The sequence below is a fragment of the Myodes glareolus genome, chromosome 3 (genome assembly GCF_982192425.1).
Source record: "Myodes glareolus chromosome 3, mMyoGla1.1, whole genome shotgun sequence".
Classification (NCBI taxonomy): Eukaryota; Metazoa; Chordata; class Mammalia; order Rodentia; family Cricetidae; genus Myodes; species Myodes glareolus.
In genome coordinates this window covers 82,371,612-82,392,984 of record NC_142028.1, presented here as the reverse complement: position 1 = coordinate 82,392,984, position 21,373 = coordinate 82,371,612, and the positions used below count along the sequence as shown (strand labels likewise).

At 38.1% G+C, this 21,373-nt stretch overlaps 1 protein-coding gene across 3 annotated transcripts in view; it reads left to right on the top strand.

The window, feature by feature from the left end:
• The window catches only part of Eps15 (epidermal growth factor receptor pathway substrate 15), a 97,751-nt gene that overhangs the window by 51,230 nt on the left and 25,148 nt on the right, over positions 1-21,373 (top strand). For all 3 annotated transcript variants that reach the window (XM_085686403.2, XM_085686402.2, XM_085686404.2), the window contains exons 13-15: positions 11,785-11,857; positions 20,472-20,633; positions 20,935-21,132. In XM_085686403.2, the coding sequence (XP_085542529.1) occupies positions 11,785-11,857; positions 20,472-20,633; positions 20,935-21,132 (433 nt within the window). The remainder of the gene's footprint in view (positions 1-11,784; positions 11,858-20,471; positions 20,634-20,934; positions 21,133-21,373) is intronic.

Sequence of the window (21,373 nt, the reverse complement as noted above, 5' to 3'; positions counted from 1 at the left end):
GTGTGTATTAACATTTAAACAGCTAGTTAGGAAAATGCTTGTCTCTGTGCCTCTCAAGCTGATGTAGACAGACACATTCTTCAATGTTCTACACTTGCTTTCTTGACTTGCACAATTGTTTAGTGTATAAAATGCCTTTATTGTTATTTTAAAAGGAATTAGCACCATAGATCAAATACTCTTTACATTTGTTGCCATTTCTAATAGTTACTACATTTAGGCATTTAAGCTTTTACCAAGCTTTGATAATTGAGATAGTATGCCGTTCTATATAGTAAATGATAACTAATAACCTATGAGGAGCATGCCTAGCATTTTCAAGTTTTTGTTAGATCACCAAGTCTTTAGGATATTTCATTATATACCTAGTCTTTCAGTATTTTTTTTCTGTACAAAAGTTTTTACTCTTGAGGTTTTATTTTTGAGTCTTTTTAATAGAATGAATGTGTATAACTATGATATAGGAAAAGAATTCGAACAGTGTATGTGATGTTTACTAAATTGCTTTTTGACAGAAGATTTCACTTTTATTGTTGTTTGTTTTTTACCATTTTTATTTATTTCTGCATTGTGTGTGTGCACACATGTGTGTGAATGTGCTGTGGTGCATATACAAAGGCCAGAGCACAACCTTCTGGAGTCAGTTCTCTCCTCCCACCAGCGGGCCCTGAGGATCAAACTTAGGTTGTCAGGCTTGGTGGCAAGTACCTTACCCATTGTGCCATCTCACTGACCCTTTCATTGGTTAGAGATGAAGATGTTTAATTCCAAAGACTTCCAGTTGACATAGAATATACTACTCAGACCCCCAGTTAACTGTTGTTAGTTGAATTCTATTTGATCAAGATATGAAGGGCTCTTCCTTCATGGTGTTCCCCTACAGAGCACAGAGGTGTAAACCTTTAATTCCAGCACTCAGGAGGCAGAGGCAAGCAGAACTCTGAGTTCAAAGTCTACAGAGAGAGAACCAGGATAGTCAGTGCTACATAGAGAGACCCTGTCTGTCTAAAACCAAACAAAACACAAAACTGCAGCAACAACAAAAACCCCATAGTGTTTCCCTGTCACCCAGACCATTCTTATTAAATACTTCCCACAGTATATTCTCTCCTAGGACACTTTAAAATTTTGTAAGAGCAGATAATGTATTTACTCTTTCTACCTTCAGAAATAAGCAGAGTGCTGTAACCATCTTTTGCTTTATTAGTCACTTCTCTTTTTATTGAGGAAATGCTTGACAGAAGCAACTGAAGCAAGGGAGGATTTATATTTGCTCACAGTTCAGAGGGTTCGGTCCATCATAGCAAAGCAATCTGGGTGGTGTGAGTGGCTCTGTCCACCAAAGCAGGCATCTGTTGTAGAACTTCTCATGCAGCCGCCAGACCACAAAGCAGAGACTACTCTGACAGTGGGACTGGGCTATAACTTTCAAAAGCCCACTCTTAGTGACCCAACTCCTCCAGCCACAGCAGACTTCCCATTGCCTCCCAAAAAGCAATACTAACTAAAGACCACATACTCAAGTATAACAGCGTGTGAGGACATCCATATTCAAACTATACTATTCCCTTTCCTCTAACCACCTGATACAGGTAGGCATATTACCTCTCACCTCAGCCTGACACCTCTTGTTTTATTCGTTGTCTCTCATGTTACTGTTCTCATTTGCCTGGATATACCTTTAACACTGTAAGCATCTATTCATGCTTGATGGCCCAAGTAAATATCTCTTGTTAAGATGTTCTTAAAATCTTTAGGTTGCCAGTTGTTCTTTTTCTATTTCCAGAAACTTGATCCGTTCGTTTATTATTTTTATTTTCTTTCAAATATTTATTTATTTATTTATTTTGTATACAATATTCTGTCTATGTGTATGCCTGCAGGGCAGAAGAGAGCACCAGACCCCATTACAGATGGTTGTGAGCCACCATGTGGTTGCTGGGAATTGAACTCAGGACCTTTGGAAGAGCAGGCAGTGCTCTTATTATTTTTATTTTTTCAAGACAGGATATCTCTGTGTAGCCCTAATTGGCCTACCATTCGCTACGTAGACCCGCCTGACTTCAAACTCACAGATTTCTACCTGTCTCTGCCTCCTGAGTACTGGGGTTATAGGTGTATACCACCATGCCCAGCCAGTTCTTAAAAGCTGTTTATGGATCTCATAAGAATCCTTACTCTGAGCCGGGCGGTTGTGGTGCATGCCTTTAATTCCAGCACTCGGGATGCAGAGGCAGGCGGATCTCTGTGAGTTCGAGGCCAACCTGGTTTACAAGAGCTAGTTCCAGGACAGGCTCCAAAGCTATAGAGAAACCCTCTCTCGAAAAACAAAACAAAAAAAGAATTCTTACTCTGAAAGTAAAATGCCTCAGAGAAGTTATGGTTTTTTATTTGGTTGTTGTTGTTGGGGACAGTTTTTTTTTTTTAAAAAAAAAGATTCATTTTAATTATATGTGTATGGATATGTACATGTGAATCAGGTGCCTGTGGTGGCCAAAGGTTTAGGATCCTGTGGGGCTGGAATTATAGGTGGTGTTATGGGTCCTGGGAATGGAACTCAGATCCTCCGCAGGAGCAGCTTGTGCTCTTAACCACTGAGCATCTCTCCAGCCTGCTGTGAGAAGTTCTGAACAGATGAAAGGTGCAAGAAAATGAGACTACTTCAGTCTCTTGGATAGCGTGGTCATGGCAGTTTATGCTGAGGCAGGAGTGAATATTTTGACTTCTGCTAGCTTCTACTTCCTTCTTGCCTGTCCTGTTAGCAAAAGCATAAGGAAGCAAAAGCCACATCCTGTCAGGCCTATTTGTTTTCCTGGTTTTGGGCCAATAAGCAAGATAGGTAACTATAGTAGTTATTGGGATTGTGCTACATCCACTTTATATAAATTCTTTTTTTTTAATTCTTGCAACATCCCTGAAGTGAAAGAGATTTTATCTTGATTTAATAGTTTTTAAATTATTTATTCTGTGTGGGCATGAGGATGCATATGCATGTATATAAACATGCATGCCACAGAGATAGGTGGAGGTCAGAGGACAACTTGCAGGATAGAACTCTGGTTGTCAGTCTTGGTCACAAGTGCCTTCACCTACTGAATCACCTTTCCAGCTCCTGTGTCTTATTGCAGAGAGGCCATACAGTATAGGATTTTAGTGGTAGAACTTTTGACCAGATTCCCAGATTATCTGACATTATTTTGTCAAAAATTTTTTTCACATTCGTTTAATGTGTGGGATGGTGTGTACACATGGAGGTCAGAGGCCAACTTCTGGAATGAGGCTTTTTCTCTTCTTCCACCATATATGTCCTGGAGATCAAACTCTTGTCATGCTAGGCTGCAAGTTCCTTCATTCACTAAGCCGTCATACTAGCCTGATTTGGTCAGATTTACTTAACTATGTCTTAGTTTCTTCGTATCTAAAATGGAAATGCAACTCTACTATGTGGATGCTGAGAACATGGTAAATCAGTACAAGTTATTGTCATCCTCAATACTCAGCTCATACTTTAGCATGTAAGACTTGCTCAATAAGTACTGTTTAGAATAGCTAAATGAATTCTTTTTCCTAGGTGAAGACAGACTAGGACCATTGTAGCCAGATAGTCAGTGCCATGTCTTTGCCCAGGAATTGACCTAACTGGGGCAGTGAGGGAATGAAGAAAAGACAGACACAGAGAGACCTCCAAAGACGAAAAAGCTGGGGTTGGGTGGGCCGAGTTCATGGAGAGAGAAGCCACAGCACCCAGGAAGCTCAGTGTATCATGTGAAGTTGGTCAGAAGGTAAGATTATTACATAAAATTGCAGAAGGGGACAGGGTTATTAAACACAGTTGAACAAGGAGGCAGGGCTTTTTTTTTTTTTTTTTTTTTACACAGCTGAACAAGGAATCGGGTCTAGCTAATCTCTAGGATCAGTTTGCAGGTGGTAAAATTGGGGCCTACAGGAAGGCTTTGCCATCCCTTTGAGCCTCACAGTGGTAGGCTGGGCTGGGGTGGATTTGCCAGTTCTCCATGGGGCTAATGCATTGGTCTAGACATGTCCATGTAAATATGTTCCTTGATATATAGGCTTCTGTCTTGTTTATATTCAAGAACTGATGTAAAACAATAACAGCTTTTGATACCCTGGAAATGAGTCTTTTAGCCCCATACTCTGTCATCATCTGGGTCTCAACCTCTCAAGAGGCACTTGAGTTCTGTCTGCCCACAGGAGTTTTGTTGTTGCTTTGTTCTTTTGCAGTGTTTGGATCAGGGCCTTATACTGAGCGAGCTCTCACCGCTGAAGGGAGAGAGAGCCTTATGAATTCCCAACTCAGAGACAGAGAGATATATTGTTGGCTACATATGTGATTCATTATGCAGCAGTAAATAACTAATACAGATTAAGTTCATAAATTATTTATTATTAAAAATTTCTTTTATTTTTTATTTATTTAATGTGCACTGATGTTTTGCCTGTATACGTTTTATGTGAGGGTATAGGATTCTCTAGAACTGGAGTTACAGATGGTTGTGAGCTGCCATGTGGGTACTGGGATTGAACCCAGGTCCTCTGAAAGACCAATCAGTACTCTTAACTGCTGAGCCATCTCTCCAGCCCATCTTTGTGATGGCATTTTGTTTGTGATCTAATAATGAAGCTTGCTGAAATATCAGAGAAATAAAGGAGCCAGCCACTATAGAGACTTTTTACCACTACCCAATCTGCATACCAAATTGGGCAAGATCCTGTCTCTGCGAATCCTCAGACTCAATGAGCTGAGCGCCTGTCTCCTCCACCTTATATTCCTCTTTCCACCCATCCACATCCCCTCCTGTCTTAACCATCCTAGTGCTGGGATTAAAAATGTGAGCTACCACTGCTTGGCTCTGTTTCTCTTTTCAGACTGATTTAATCTCGTGTAGCCTGAGGTTGCCTTAATCTCAGAGAAATCTGTCTGCCTCTGTTTCCCAAGTGCTGGGATAGTGCAACCATTACCTGGCCTCTATGAGTAACTAGTATAACTAGCTCCACACTCTGATCTTCAGATAAACTTTATTTGTTTAAGCACAAACAAAATATCACCACACATGTTTTCAGTAATTTATGCCCATGGATATATTCTTGTACTTTTCAAGAAGGGGGGAAAAGCTTATTAAAATGGCCAACCTCCCTCTAGAGTAATAATGGTGCAGTAGTTGAGAGCACTTGGTCTTGCAGAGATTCTCAGTTCAGTTCACAGCAGCCACATCACTCACATTGTCTTATAGCCCCAGTTCCAGGGTATAGGAAGCCCTCTTCTGACCTTATGTAGTCACTGCACGCATATAGTAGACATTTATACTTCTCCCCCATGCTCCACACACATAAAATAAAAAATAATTTTAAAAAAGAAAACCAAGAATTGTCCATATATATCATACACTCTTAAATGTTTACAACATTTAACTTGATATTTTATAATTAATGCAACAGATTATATATAAGGGCCTTTAAACTTTAATTTTTGAGAAATTAAAAACCTAAAGTAAAAATCAGTATCTGTCCTCAAACTTTAAAGTTTTTAACCAACTTGGAATAAAATGTTACCTGACTTCTAGACTCACTTGAATGAAAAGCTAAAGCTTGTCATCAGCTGTGTATAGTTGTTACTCTAATCTACCCTAGACTTCTGACAGTTCCAAAATAAGCAAGTCAGGCTGTTATGTTGCCTTCCCAGCAATTGTCATCAGCTGTTGAATAATAAAAGCCTCTGCTTCCTCTCTTCCACACAAGCAAAAAAGGAAAGAAGAGTCATCTTGTTAAGTTCTGTCATTCACTGCTCAGAAACAAAGACTCAGTCTGATCTAGAAACCTCCAGGGCTCAGCATTTCCTGTATGCTGCAGCTCTGCATGTTTACCAAGTGCCAGAGCTTGCTTACCACCATCTCCGATGCTCCATCTCAGATTTCCATACCACGTGTGTGCCTCTTCCAGAATTGTAAATTCTCACCTTTGCTTTCTTTTTCTTTTACATTAATTTTTAATCATTGATGTAGATAGGGTAAAATTTATCATTTTAACCATTTTACATGTTGTCTTTTGTTTTAAACCTGAATATCAATCCTGAGGTTTTTGTGAATGCTCAAGAAACACTGAGCAATGTATCTCCAACTCTTAAATTTTTTTTTTCTGAGTTGGGTGTAGTGGTGCATGCCTTTAATCCCAGTACTTGAGACAGGCAGAGCTCTGTGAGTTCAAGTCCAGCCTTCGCAACATAATGAAGTCCAGGACAGTCGGAGCTGCATAGTGAGACTCTGTCTTGAAAAAAGAAAAAAGAAAAAAAAAACAAAAAACAAAGAAGGAAGAAAGAAAAATATTTTCCTGAGGCAGGATGTTGCTAAATTGCTCGTGTTGGTCTAAAACTCCCTATGTATTTGTCCATTCAGGCCTTGAACTTGGAGTCCTCCCGCCTTCCAAGTGCTAGGACTGCAGGTGTGGTACACACTCAGCCTCAGTGTGCATTTTAATTGACATTAAGTACATTTGTTACTGCTATCAGCAGTCGCTATAACTTTAATCTTCTAAAGTTAGATAGTTTAATGTTAAGTGTGTATATTTTTTTGTGTTGGGGGGAAGAGCAAAAAGGAAGGCAGCTCTGTAGGAGACCCTATTCAATATCAGCTTCATGTTCTATAGACTTAAGAAAGACTTTGGGGAAATCAATGTTTGTAAAAGTCCAGGCATAGTTGCTTTGTGTGTTGTGATAGGTAAGAGACGTGAAGTTCAGGATCAAGGTCCCTTACCACCTCTATATTAGTTTAGACCACGTCCTGAAACTTGAGCGCTGCGGGGAGAAAGTGTCACTTTTAGTTCTGCTCCTTGTGATACTAGACTCTACATAGTGATAAAGAACCACAAGCAAGAAAAGCAACACACCTAGCATGTTGGCAGATATGACAGGCTGCACGTTCCTGCACATCCATGAGCATCCTTACCAGCTCCACTTAGCTCTGCACTCCCAGACCCTCTTTTATTTTGAAATATGGTGTCACATAACCTAGTATGACTTCAAACTTGCTATCCCAAGGATGGTCTTGAATTTCTAAACCTCTGCCTCTGCCTCCTGAATGCTGGGATTACAGGTATGACTGTTAAGGTGTCCAGTTTTATCCTATACTGGGTTGATTAAACCTAGTGCTTCATGCATGCTTCATGAAGCCTACCAACTGAATTACAGCTTAGCTCCCTAGAACCTATTTTAGTCACATATAAAACTCCGGTCCTTTTAGTTTACTGATGTTACAGATAATATTTTTATAGATTATGTTTCTACTAACAGACATACAGGTTTTAATGCTTTTGTCATTTAAATCTTACAGAAAGTATAAAATTAAGTTTTGAATCAAAATTGTAGTAGTGCCATTTCTTGTATTTGCTTGTGTATTTACCTTTACCGAAAACCTTTACATTGTCAAATGCCTTTGAGCTGATTGCTTATCATACTTTCATCTGAAGGACTCTTGTTAGCATTTCTTATAGGACAGCCCTACTACTCTTTGTTTATTTAGGAATAGTTTAAGGCCAGTTTGGTCAGGTATGGGATTTTTGTTGTTGTTGATTTTAAAAACAGATCTAACTTGGTAGTTCTTACCAGCCTGGGACTTGATTGGAACACACCGAGATCTGCTTGCTTCTACTTCCTAAGTGCTAGGGGGTTGCAGGTATGTGTTTGCCATGCCTGGCAGGTACAGAATCCTTAATTGACAGGTTTCTTTTTTTTTTTTTTCCAGCAGTTTAAATGTGTCTGTGTATTTCCTTCCTTCCGTCTCTCCCATCCCTGCCTGCGTCTTAAGTGCTGTACCACTGAGCACCAGCTCCAGCTCCACTCCTTAGATGGGTTTTCTACTCTTGTCTTGTAACCATAAGTCCTTTTTACAGGTTGAAAAAGTATTTCATCGACATTAAGTACAACTAACACTTAGACTCAAAGCCTATATCTTCTGTCGTGTGTATTTTGTCGTCCTAACTGAAGATAATGATATTAACATTCACACATAAAGAGTAAGACTTGGCCTCTGTCAGAAAGACAGTTTCATAGCAGCCTGGATTAGACTCCAGGTCTCCTGAGTTTTGTTTTTTTTACTCTAAAATTCAGGCACCTCACTGAAGATTATTTATTGAAGTAGCGTAGCTCCCTTTACTTGTAATAGAAATTAGTAGTTAAGTTTTGTGATATTAGCATTTTTAAATTTAGATTGCACCTTAAGGAGTTTTACAAGAGATATCATGACTGAAAAAAATAGTTTTGTGAGTTTTTACAAGCTTTCTAGTTTCTAATGATTTTTAGTTTTAGAAAGTGATGGATGCTATGTTCAGAAAAATGACAATAAATATGTATCTGGGAAGGATGTGGAAAGTGATTTAATCCTGTCTGTGATACTTTTGGCATCATATCAACATTAAGACAAATGGTTTCCTCTATCCTTCCTATAAACTGAGCCTGGCAAAATAGAAGTAAATTGTTGCCTCAGGTTTTCTTAACCTGACTGCCCTTGCATTGAACCATTTCATGTTAAGTTTCTACACTTATCCACTGTGAACGTCTAAAAGCCTAGCTTGAGCCTTACTTCCTTGATGGGTCCAATGTGAAGGCACGCAGAATCAAAACCGCTAGCCTCTCAAATGCCAGGAGTTCCATCCTTTCCTGTCTGTGGATCTCAGTACATGCAAGCATGTGGGAGTGGATAGAACAGAGGGATAGTCTAATTGAAGGATGAGTTGGATAATTTATTTCCCCTTTTCTGGAAATTACTTTTTATTTTTCATATAATATATATTGGGAAGCTGAATATATCACTTTTAATTGTGATATAGAGCCTTCAATAGTTTTTAAAGTATGTTAAGAATGCTTTGAGGACTGAGGAGGTGGCTTATCAGTTAATATGGGAGCATATATAAGGGGGCATCGTTAATGATGGGTAGGTATAGTGGTCTGCCTGTAATCTCCATATGAGAGGCAGACTAGCCAAATCTTCAAGTTCTAGGTGCGAGTGAGAGACTGCCACAATGTACATAAGGAGGGAGAGTGATCAGGGAAGATATGTCTACCTTGCTCCCCACATGCGTACATGTCTTCCTGTTCATATACAAAGGAACACACACGTATACATGCATAAAATAATATAAAAGTACACTAAAATGTATGTGGGGTTGTTGTTTTTTCCAAATGAGTATCTCTGTGTATCTCTGGCTGGCCTCTAACTCAGAGATCCACCTGCCTCTGCCTCCCAAGTGATGAGATTAAAGGTATGTGCCACCAGCACAACCTGGCAGCACATAAAAATTTTAAAGGTGTTTTGTATTGGTTATTTATATATGATTTTTTTTACGAAAGGAAAAATGTAAGAAATACAGCCAGTCAATTTTCAAGCATCTAAATGTATGTTTAAATGTTTTTAAAATAAGAGTGTAGTTAGAGTTTAGGAGCTATTTCAAGACAAAAAAAATAACAATTTGGCGTTTCTGAAATTATAATCTAAATTAATTTTTATACATTGTCTGGCTAGTGTGTTATGGTACTTAGTTTTGACCATAAGAGAAATTATTAAAGGAACCAGAATATTACTTAGATAAACATGAATTAGAAGTTAAATTTTATTGATCTCTGAACTAATTTGTAAAGATTCTCTTATTTTGGAGATTGGAGTCAGCATACGTTTAAAGATATTTCTATTGCTTCTCCCTTCCCAATACCTTAAAAATATTAGCAGCAGTTTGTACTCTTAAATCATCCTCCATTTTATTCAAACGTAGATACTTGCTGGTAAAAGCCCAAATCTTGCTGCTCTCTCTTCATTTTTCACCAAGTGAGCTTCCTGTCTCCTGTCTCCACTACTTTAAGTTGGCTCACTGCCTTCTTACAGCTCTATTTTCCTTGTGCACATTCTATCTTCTCAACAGGCACTGTGAGTAACAGGAGTTAACAGCAGCGTAGGGAGGATTGAGCAGACACTGTCAGAAACAAGAGTTAAAAGAGCAGCAGAAAGAATTTAAATGATGCACATTCACATTCGAGACTGCAGTGGCAATCTCCGATACTGTATAATGTTTTCTATTTTTGTTATCTGCTGTCTGAAATGGAGCTGAAGTGTTACTGACCTTGTGTGGAATGTCTCTGAGGATTTGGGAGATAGAGCTGGGGGGGGGGGGGGAAGCGCTAGATTTTCATGTGACTTATCTCTGTCATACTGCAGCAGGACTGAAAACACTCATCTGCTCACATAAGGAGGGAAAAAAATTACAAGATTGAGCTACCAGAATTTGTGCTGTCTTTTCAGATTTTTCTCCCTTGTAATTTTCTATTTTACAATTTCACCTAATTTGATAAAGGTTAGAGGTGGGGGGTGGCCTTTTCATACAGTGAGGGTTGGAAGGAAGACTGCAACAATGATTCTAATGGTGAGGGACTGTTTAAAATCCCCACAAAATTGTGACCCACATTGCAACCCTTCTGACAAACGGTTAGTGAGCTCCCTGGCCATCTCAAGTACTTGAAAGTAACAGTATACAAATAATAGCTTTATTCGAGTTCCTTTTTTCTTTCATACAAATCTTAAGATCATTGTACCTACGTATCCACAACAGCTGATTTAGTGCTGCATTTCAGATCCTCACTTTAACAAGAAGACATACACAAATAAGGCATGTAGTTTCTTCCTTACGTATTTGGTATAATTTCCTCACTTTCTTTTATGACAGAGTTAAATGAAATCTGAGGTTTCATTTAGGTTCTGTTAGCTACTGAGTTATGTTAGTTATTTGAAACATGATAATGACCCGGTAAGGTGTAACTGCCATACTAGGCTTCTTAAATGCTGTCTTCCCCTCTCCATATTGCCTTCTTCTCCCCCACCCCATGTATTGCTGGAGAATGCTGTGGCATTTTAACCTCTCATTCTATAGAAAATAAGAGTACATGTGAGTGGTTTTAGTAAACATGGGAAGTTAAACTTGTTATAGGAAAAGAAATGGCTTTATTTTATAATTTAAATCTTAAGTTTTTTGAGATACATTTATATGATTCCAGCTCTGTTTAAAAAAAAAACAAAAACAGGAATTTGGGATGATACTTCAAAGAAGAGCCTTGTAAGTTTGATTTGAGGGGAAAACATAATGCTTTTGTGTTTTTAAATATAATGTATATGATTTTGTTTTCTGACCAATTGGGTTTCATAGATAGTCCCAAAAAATCTTTTTGGAGTAAATGTGATATATTATACAGCATGCTACCTGTATATTATCAATCTTTTTCATTTTTCTATGTTATTGCATTCTAAAATTGATGCACACTGGTGATTTAAGGAAAATTAATACACAAATGCCTCTTTTTCTTAATATTGCTCACTGTTTCTCTCAGCCATTCTTATTTAATAGGACAGTGGTTGTTAAGGGTTAAGCATACAGAGCTGATGCAACTCCTCCTTTTCTTCACCAGCAGTTTTCATTGGACAGTATCACCATAGCAACAGTGACATCAGTGAAACCTGAGTGTTCTATTGATTAGTTTCTGCTTCTTCCTTTTTTAATCTGTCCTTTTTTCACCACATTTTAGTGAGGAAGCATTTTTTTTTTTACAAATAGAGCTTATATTGATTTCTATTCCATAAATAATTTAAAGAGGGTAGAAAATTCTGCCCTTCATTTAAAAATTGAATGTTTCAACATGTATTTAAAAAGCGATTCAGGCTTAGGAGGATGGATAGCCATACCAGCTGTAGCTGATGTTCTCAGATATTCTTGCATTGTTTGCTGGTCTTCTAGGGAAAAGAACAATGTGGAACAGGACCTTAAAGAGAAGGAAGACACAGTTAAGCAGAGGACAAGTGAGGTTCAGGTAAGTGAGCTATTTTGCCCCATTTCTAATGTAGGGATATTCATTGTAAATGTATTTTCTATTTGATGGGTATGATATTAGGTCCAAGGAATATATAATATTTGTATGACATAAATGTTTCTTTTTTAAATGATGATTGTTGCTCTGAATTCTGGCCTTTAAAAATTATACTGCAATGAGAAAACAGTTTCTTTAAGCATATGTTTATAAATTTAAAAATATTTTAATGATATTTACCTATATATTATTCAATAAAGATAACTTTGAATGACTTGATATAAATAATATTACACCAATAAAATTAAATTGGAACATCATCAAAAACCAAATTGCTTTTTCATGCATGTAAGGTTTTTTTTCAGCTGAGAGACCTACTATTTTCAAGAGTGTTTCTCATGTCACTGTTAGAATAGGAAATGATAGAGAGCAATTTAAAATAACATCTTATGAATTGCTTTATAGCTAAAATACCTGAAACTTTTTCATAAAGAAAATTAATTCATTTTTGCTGTTGTATTAGTAATTATATTTTATAAATAGAGGCGATAATAAACCTGTTTCTATTTGACAAATGTAACAGTATTGAGCAGTGTTTCATGTGGCCATGTTTCTGGGGTGCATTTTCTGAGTGCTGTATGTGTGGGCACTGGTAGCAGCTGCCAACAGGAGCTCATGGATGGGCATTTCCTAATATGTTAACTTATGTGTTAGATTTTTCTACTTGTACTTTTAAACAGGTAGAAACTGGGGTTTGCTAAGTCGTTATTTTGTTTTGATAGAGGAAATCCATGCTAGGGTGGGGAAGATGATTCACTAAAGGATTGAGAAAACCAGGGAGACTTGTGGTTGGTAGTTGACTCTGATTGGATGACTGCATTAATTATATTTTTTGGAATTTTCCTAAAAGTGGTATGAAAGTCAGATTTATTGCCAACATTTCTCTTTCTGCTATTGATAATGGGTGTGGGCTGGTAAGCTGCTTGAGTTTCATTGTTTTGTGTAAGCCTCTTGAAAAAATGCCAACAGTAAAATTTATTGCTGGACACAGCTTGGGAACAGAAGATAAAAATCTACAAAGTGTTTTTTAATATGAAATAGATATAATCACTGGTATAGTCATAGACAACCTCTATATTTAACCAGCTGCTATCCTAAAATACACAAGTTCTTACCATAGATAATATTTTGTTATTATATTTGTAGGGAAAAACAAACAGGATGGACATTTAAATAGCCAGTTTAGGAAAGATCTAAAATTTATATTGGTCCTTCAATATCCTCAAATATTTATAGTTATAGAGTTTTATTGCTAAAATTTTTCCATAATGTTCTTGCTCATCTTCCTTAATGGTGTTAGTAGAATATCACTAAACTTTGTGATATCCAAAATGTATGATTGACACATGAAATCTGACTGGCTTCTGCATAGGGTACTTCTAATATGAGGCATCTCAGAGCTTGCTTAGTGTAGAACAAGTAGTGATGGATGAAATTAAATTCACCGAAAGGTAACACTGAGATTAATGAAGTTCTGGGTTAGTAGAGTCATCTCTGTATTACCAATGGTAATGAGATGCTAGACCCAGACAGTGGAATTCATTCCTACTGAATTAGCTCTGACTTACCCTGTCATAACGAGGTGCAGACTAGAAGCAACACTGACAATTAAAATCTGTCATTCCATCTTTCAGCACTTTCTTTTCTTTTTTTCCTTTTTGAAGCAGAGTTTCGTATAACTCAGACTGACATTGAGCTCATTGTATAATTGAGGATGACCCAGACCTGATTTTCTTGCTTTCACCTCCCAAATACAGAGATTACAAATGTGCACCACCATGAACTGCTTTCAATATTACTTTTCTGGTTTTTCTGGTTTTTCTGGTTTTACTAGAGCTATTTCAAATAGCAGAATCTCAGAATGTATACTTGGCTACTTCTTGACTCTACTTTCTAAAGGAGGTTCTAATGAGAAATGGAAGTAAAGACATTTTCGTCTATTGTTGAGTGTCCTACCTTGTCTCTTTTGAGTGTTGATGTTTCTCCAGCTAATAAAGTAACATGATTACATAACTCAATTCATAAGCATAGAAATTGAAGTTTTAAAACCAAAAGCTTAAGATTTTACTTAGTTTTATTTTATGAATGTTCTGCCTGCAAGTATATATGTGCGCCATGTAACACCTGGTGTCTGCAGAGAGCAGGAGGGGTGCCTAATCCCTCGAACTTGAGTTATAGGCAGTTGTAAGCCACTATGTGGATGCTAGGAAATGAACCTAGATCCTCTGCAAGAACAGTAAGTGCTCTTAACTGCTGAGCCATCTTTCTAACCCCACCTTGAGTTTTTTCGTTGGTCTTATTTTTGTTTTTGTATTGATGCTGGTGATTGACCTCAAGGCCTCATGCATATTAAACACATGTCTCCTCACTGGGCTGTGCTCCATCCAAGTTTTTGGTTTGTGTTTATATATGCTCACTACTTTAAAGTAGAATATTGATTTTCTAGGTTTTTCTTTCTTGTGTGATCTATGAGCTCACACCTTGAAATATTTTATTTCTTTTCTTCTCTATGATCCCTGTCACTCTAGCACTGATGGCTGCTCACAATTAGATCTCTGCCTCTTGAATGCCACTTGTACATTTCCAGTCAGCCATTTTAGTGTTTATCATTAAAATCTTGTTGGAAAAAAAAATGCCTTCAAGCTTGGACTTCCTATTCCTATCAGTACTTTTCATATTACTGTTTTACCTCAGATTTATATACGGGCTGAGGAGATGTCTAAGTGAATAACAATACTTGTTATACAAGCATGAAGACCCAAGCTAGAATTCCCGGCACCCACATAAAACCGAGGCATTACTGCATGTACTTGTAACGCCATTACAGTATAACAGGTCTGCTGAGCACCTACCTAACTCTAGGTCGAGTCAGAGACCCTGTCTCAGAGGACTAAGATGGAGAGTGATAGAGCCGGACATCTGAATCCTTCTCTGAGTTTTGCAGATCTGCATGGACACCAGAAAGCACAAGCATAAATGTGTTCATACACCACAAACTTATACAGATAAATATAGTATCAAATTATACATGTGCTCACACACACATTCCAGATTTCCATCTTATATTATGTGTTTCTTGATCTTAAAAATTTTGCTTTGGATCATATATGTCTTGAACTGTATTTGGAAATACATTGCTAGATATTTAAGAAAGCTGTTTAAATAAAAATAAACTTTGTTCTTATGCATGAAACTAAAAATGGGACAGAATGCACCCAGGTCCCACTGGCTGGAAGGATTGGGAACATAGTAAGTAGTTATAAAGTTCCACTTTTATTTGACTTGGTTCATAGTAATGTCACATAAAACAAAGCTCCTAGATATTTATATTTCATTAGTTAAGAATTAGTAACTCAGGCTAGAGAAATGGCTTAGCAGTTAAGAGCACTTGCAGCTCTTCAGAGGTCTTAAGTTTAATTCCCAGCACTCAAATAGTGGTTCACAACCATTTGTGTTGTGTCTCCAGTTCCAGAGGATCCTGTGCCTTCTTTATGGCTGCTGTAGGTATCCAGCACTCATGTGGTGTACATACATTCATAGAGGAAAATCTCTTATACACATAAAGTAAAATCTAAGCCAGGCCATGGTGGCGCACGCCCTTAATTCCAGCACTTGGGAGGGAGGCAGACAGATCTCTGTGAGTTCCAGGCCAGCATGATCCAGGCCAGCCAAAGACAGAGAACTCCTGTCTTGAAAAACATACATACATACATACATACATACATACATTTTTCTAAAAGACTTTTAAACTTGGAAAACGAGATAGTAACTCAAACTAATTGTCCATTTTTTCATTTTTTTGTTTCTTTGTTTTGTGAGACAAGGTTTCTCAGTAGCTATGGAGCTAGTCCCGGAATTCACTCTATAGACCAGGCTGACCTCAAACTCACAGAGATCCACCTGCCTCTGCCTCCTGAGTGCTTTATTTTAATTCACTTATTTGACTTTTTATCTCCAAGTAAAAAAGTTTTGTAGTTGGATAAACAAGTTTTATTGTTGACTTCAGTGGGGTTTTCTTGTATTATGGATTTTGTTGTTATTGTTTTGTTTGTCTGTTTGTTTGAAGCAGGACCCCACTATGCAATCCAGAATTGCTGTAATTTGCTGTGTAGCCCATACTGGTCTTGAACTAGAGGTCCCCTGCCTACACCTCCCAGATGCTAGAATTGCAGGCATATGTCACTGTCTTTCTTTCACTCCATGTTGTTCTTTAATGAAAAAGACCTTTCCAGGTTGCTAATATTTCATAGGTTTAATTGTTAAATTACTTCTTCAGTAGTACATCAGACTCGGGTTACTAAAATGAGTTATTTTAACATCTTTAATATGGCTTAAGAGTTTTGTCTGTTTAAATTTTATTTGTACAAAGCTCCTCATGATGTGTGGAGGAGTGGGGATAAGTTTGTCAGTTTCAGTATCTTGAGTGGTTTCTAGAAAACAGGACATTTTTCTTGAAATTTCTTTCTCAATGAATCCAAGATTCCTAGTTCATATATCCTTTTATTCCTGAAGGAGACATTTTAGATGAATCTGACTATGGTGTTTTTCTAAAGTAAACTTTGGCACCATTTCTCACCATTCTTGTTCATTTTGTCCCTGCTACTCTCCATTGCTGCCACCCTTCTTCCCTTGTGGTCCAAAGCATCATGAGGCTGGTAGAAGAGAGGCAGGAGAGCACCTTCCGGAGTCTCCAGTGACTCACTGGACTATCCAAGTGCTAGAATACCCACTCCCCGAGTTAGGGTGTGCTGGGGGTGGAGGATGTAGGAGGAGGGACAGGAGAGACATGCTTTTGTGCCTTTATCTAGTTCCAGTATAAGCAAAGGATAAGAAAATTTGTGCCAAAATAAAATAGCCAAGTAGATCTAGGTACAGATAATAATGTAGAAGTTGCATTGCAGGGGCGGGGTAACCTTTGTAAGTGAGTTAGTGGTAAAAGTTCTTTCTTAGTTTTATTAGTATATAAGTTGTAACTTTTTGTTTTGACTTAATTTTAAATCTGTTTACAGAAAGCAAAGATCCTTTTGCTGTGGGTTTGTGTTGGGAATATTTTCTTAATATTGTTTATTTTTTAGCCTTTCTTTGTAAAGATTTTTTTTTAATGAGTGCATGTTTGCCTGAATGTGTATATATGTGGACCATGTGCATATCTGATGCTAGTGAAGTATGTGTTGGGATTTCTCCTGCTCTGAACAGTAATGAGCCATCACTAACCATGTGGGTACTGGCAACCAAACCTAAATCTTCTGAAAGAGCAGTAGGTGCTCCTAACTGCTAAACCATTTCTTGTTTTATTTTCAGCTTTTAAAACAAGGTTACACTTTGTAACCTCTGGTGACCTAGAATTCACTGTAGCTCAAGCTAGTTTTAAACTCACAGCAGTCATTTTGCCTCACTCGTGAAAGTGCTGGAATTACAGGCATGAGCCAGCATGCCTACATTATTTTTTAATTTTTATAGAGATGTCTTTCTTTTTTCATGCTGAGATATTTCATGGAGAAATGCTATTTTTTTATTTTATGTATGTGCATTGGTGTTTTAACTGCATGTATGTCTGTGTGAGGGTGTCAGAAACCCTGCAACTGAAGCTACAGACAGGTATGAGCTGCCATATGGGTGCTGGGAATTAAACACGTGTCCTCTGGAAGAACAACCAGTCCTCTTAATCTCTGAGCCATCTCTCCAGCCCCAGAAATACTATTTTTATATGGTCATTGATTAATGTTTAAGTATTTCTTAGAGGTATTTTATCAGTAAACTTTTCTTTAAGGCCTGTACTTTTGTGTTGCAAGATAGGTCTTCATTGCAGTGAAGGAAAAAGGAAAGGCAGTAAGATTGGGTTAACTGAGTGAGACTATTTTGCTCTTACAAGAGAAAAGGTAGGACTGAGTATATATTATATTGGTTTGTTTATTCTCTTTTCTCTTGCGAAAGCCTGTCTTCTGAGGTTATAAGTTGCTCGCTAAAATTACTGTTTTTTTGCCAGGTGGTGGCAATGCATGCCTTTAATCCCAGCACTCAGGAGGCAGAGGCAGGTGGAGCGCTGTGAGTTCAAGGCCAGCCTGGTCTACAAGAGCTAGTTCCAGGACAGGCTCCAAAGCTACAGAGAAACCCTGTCTCGAAAAACCAAAACAAAACAAAAAAAAAATTTTAAAAAGTTTTTAAAAATAGTTCAGTATATTGAAGGAACCAATATTGATACTGTTATTGGTAATTCTTACATAAAAAGAAAGCAGTAACATAAGAATATTTTTAAATTAGTAAAATCACCAGAGATGTAATACTTTTATTTTAAAAGTAGGGGGGCTGAGCTGGAGAGATGGCCTAGTGGTTTAAGAGGACCGGAGTTCAATTCCTAGTACCCATGTGGTTGCTCATAACTACCTGTAACTCCAGTTCCAGGGGACCTGATGCCCTTTTCTAGGTTCCTTAAACACCAGACACATCTTTATACATAAAACCTATATACATAAAATAACAAAATAAAGTTTTTCGAAAGGCAAACTTGAATTTTTTTATTTTTTATTTATTTTATTTATTTATTATTTTTTTGGTTTTTCGGTTTTTCAAGACAGGGTTTCTCTGTGGCTTTGGAGCCTGTCCTGGAACTAGCTCTTGTAGACCAGGTTGACCTCAAACTCACAAAGATCAGCCTGCCCCTGCCTCCCGAGTGCTGGGATTAAAGGTGTGCGCCACAACCACCCAGACGAAATTTCTTAATTACAGAAAATAAAATGGGTCACAGTAAATCTGTAAAATACATAGCTAGCAAAATGGCTCATTGGGTAAAGCCTGGAACCTGAATTTGATCCCTGGGACTCACATAGTTAAGGACAGACTCGACTCTCACAAGTTGCCCCCTCTTAACACAAGCATACACAGAAAAGCAAAGCACACAGTTAATGAAATGTAACCTTTAAAGCATGAGAAATAAGGAAGGTTTTTATCAGTGAACCCTTAACATTTGCTGTATTTTATATACATAAATGGTTTCATATATATGATCATACTGTATATACCTTTCTATTCAGATTTTAAAAATAACTAATATTTTCCTTCTTTGAATTTATATTAAAAGATAACATGTGTGATTATAAAGACTAAATATTATTAGGGAATGTGAAATTCTAGATTTTTGTTTGGGTTATGGAGAAAGAAATTGGACCGATGGGGATAGATCCATGTGGTGCTGGCTGTCCTGTCAGTCACTGTGTAGACCAGGTTGCTGAGATGATAGAACATGACCAAAAAACAAGTGGGAGAGGGTTGTTTTACTTACACTTCCACATCATACTTCATCATGGAAGGAAGTCAGGATAGGAACTCAACCAGGTCGGGAACCTGGAGGCAAGAGTTGATGCAGAGGCCCATGGAAGAGGGATGCTTACTGACTTGCTCCTCATGGCTTGCTCAGTCTGCTTTCTTAGAGAACTCAGGACCACCAGCCCAGGGATTGCACCACCCACCATGGGCTGGGCCCTCTAGCATCAATTACTAATTTAAAAAAAGTGCCCTACAGCTGCATATTATGACAATATTTTCTCAATTGAGCTTCCCTCCTTTCAGATGACGTTAGCTTCTGTCAAGTTGATATAAAATTAGCCAGCACACCAGGCTGCCCTCAAAGTCACAGAGATCTGCCTGCCTCTGCCTCTGGAGTACTGGAATTAAAGAAGGTGTATGCCATCACACCCAGCTGACAGTTGTTTTTTGGGTTTTTTGTTGTTGTTGTTTATTTTATTTTATTTTATTTGGAGTGGCTGAGGTGCTAAAAATACATGCAAAGGTAGCTCAGTGGAAGCAGTATGCCCCATTGGAAGGTAGCTGTTTGAAAGAGACGAAGGGGATTTGCTGGCAGGCTAGAGACAAAAAGAGAAAGAGTGGAAGAAGAAGTCATGGTTTTGACCAGAAGATAGAGGCTAACACAGATGTGGGGAAATGGTACGCCTCTGTTTTGACATGTTAGAGAAGTCAGACAGACATCCAAGGACAGATCTAAGTAAGCAAACTAAATATCCAAATCTTCAAGAGGTTACTTGCTGTGGAATAATCCCTTTATATACTGTGAATATGTATTCTCATTGTTTATTAAAAAGTTGTCAGGCCGATAGCCAAGCAAAAGGTGTAGGTGAGACAATCAAATGGAGGATACTGGCATGAAGAAGGGCAAAGTCAGGGTGAGACACCAACCAGCCTTCAGGGAAGCAGTACACGTAGAAAATAAGGTAACAAGCCATGAGCCATGTGGTGGGGCATAGATAAGAAATATGGGTGAATTTAAGTGTAAGAGTGGGCTAGTAACAAGCCTGTGCTATCAGTCAAGCATTAATAAGTAACATTAAGCCTCTGAGTGATCACATGGGAACTGCTGGGTGGGAGATTACTCAACCATACGTCTGACTACGATTACTTGAAGACTGTATGTAAAATTGAAAGCTTTAGCCCCCAATAAAAAATATGTAATAAAACAAGATTTGGTTTTCCCTTAAAATAGGCTTAAAAATTCACCTCTCTATACCCTCAAAAAGATAAATGTCTGCGTTTTCTTGTGTTTTAGGATCTTCAAGATGAAGTTCAAAGGGAGAGTGTTAACCTGCAAAAACTACAGGCCCAGAAGCAGCAGGTGCAGGAACTCCTTGATGAGCTGGATGAGCAGAAAGCCCAGCTGGAAGAGCAGCTCAAGGAAGTTAGGAAAAAGTGTGCTGAGGAGGCCCAGCTGGTAAAACCTGGCTGTTTACTGACTCTCTGCTTCCATTGCTTTCCTGGTTACAAAGAAAGCATCCCCTCCTTGTTAGCAGCAGTCTCGTCTGCAGTTACTTGATGAAAGAGTTGGAGTTACTGTTCTTTGTAGTAGAAATTAGAGGGGCGCTGTTTTTCCAGATCCTGATCACATGAGACTTCTGCCTCCAAGTTTCTTTTAGCCCCTTCTGCTACCAAAAGAATACATCAAAAATTTCAAACCACGAAACTAGATATCCCTTCACTTAATTACCTTTCCTCTCATTTATCTCCACTTGTAGATCTCTTCCCTGAAAGCTGAAATAACTAGTCAAGAATCTCAGATCTCCACTTATGAGGAAGAGCTGTCAAAAGCTAGAGAAGAACTAAGTCGCCTACAGCAAGAAACAGCACAATTGGAAGAGAGTGTAGAGTCAGGAAAGGCTCAGCTGGAACCTCTTCAGCAGCACCTACAGGAATCACAACAGGAGATCAGTTCAGTAAGTGGAAGCAAACAGCATGCCTGGAGGACCCTTGTCTGTCCTTTTTGTACTATCTGACTTCTTTACCTGCCTCCTGATTCTCTTAGTGATTTAATACTTACAGTTGCCAGTTGCACAGCTGATGGTCATTCACATAATGGAGTAGAGTATGGGCTTTGGAGTTAGTTAAGCTGTTCAGATTTAAATGCTGGTTCTGCCATTTATTAGACAAATCACCTTTGAATATCAGATTTTTCAT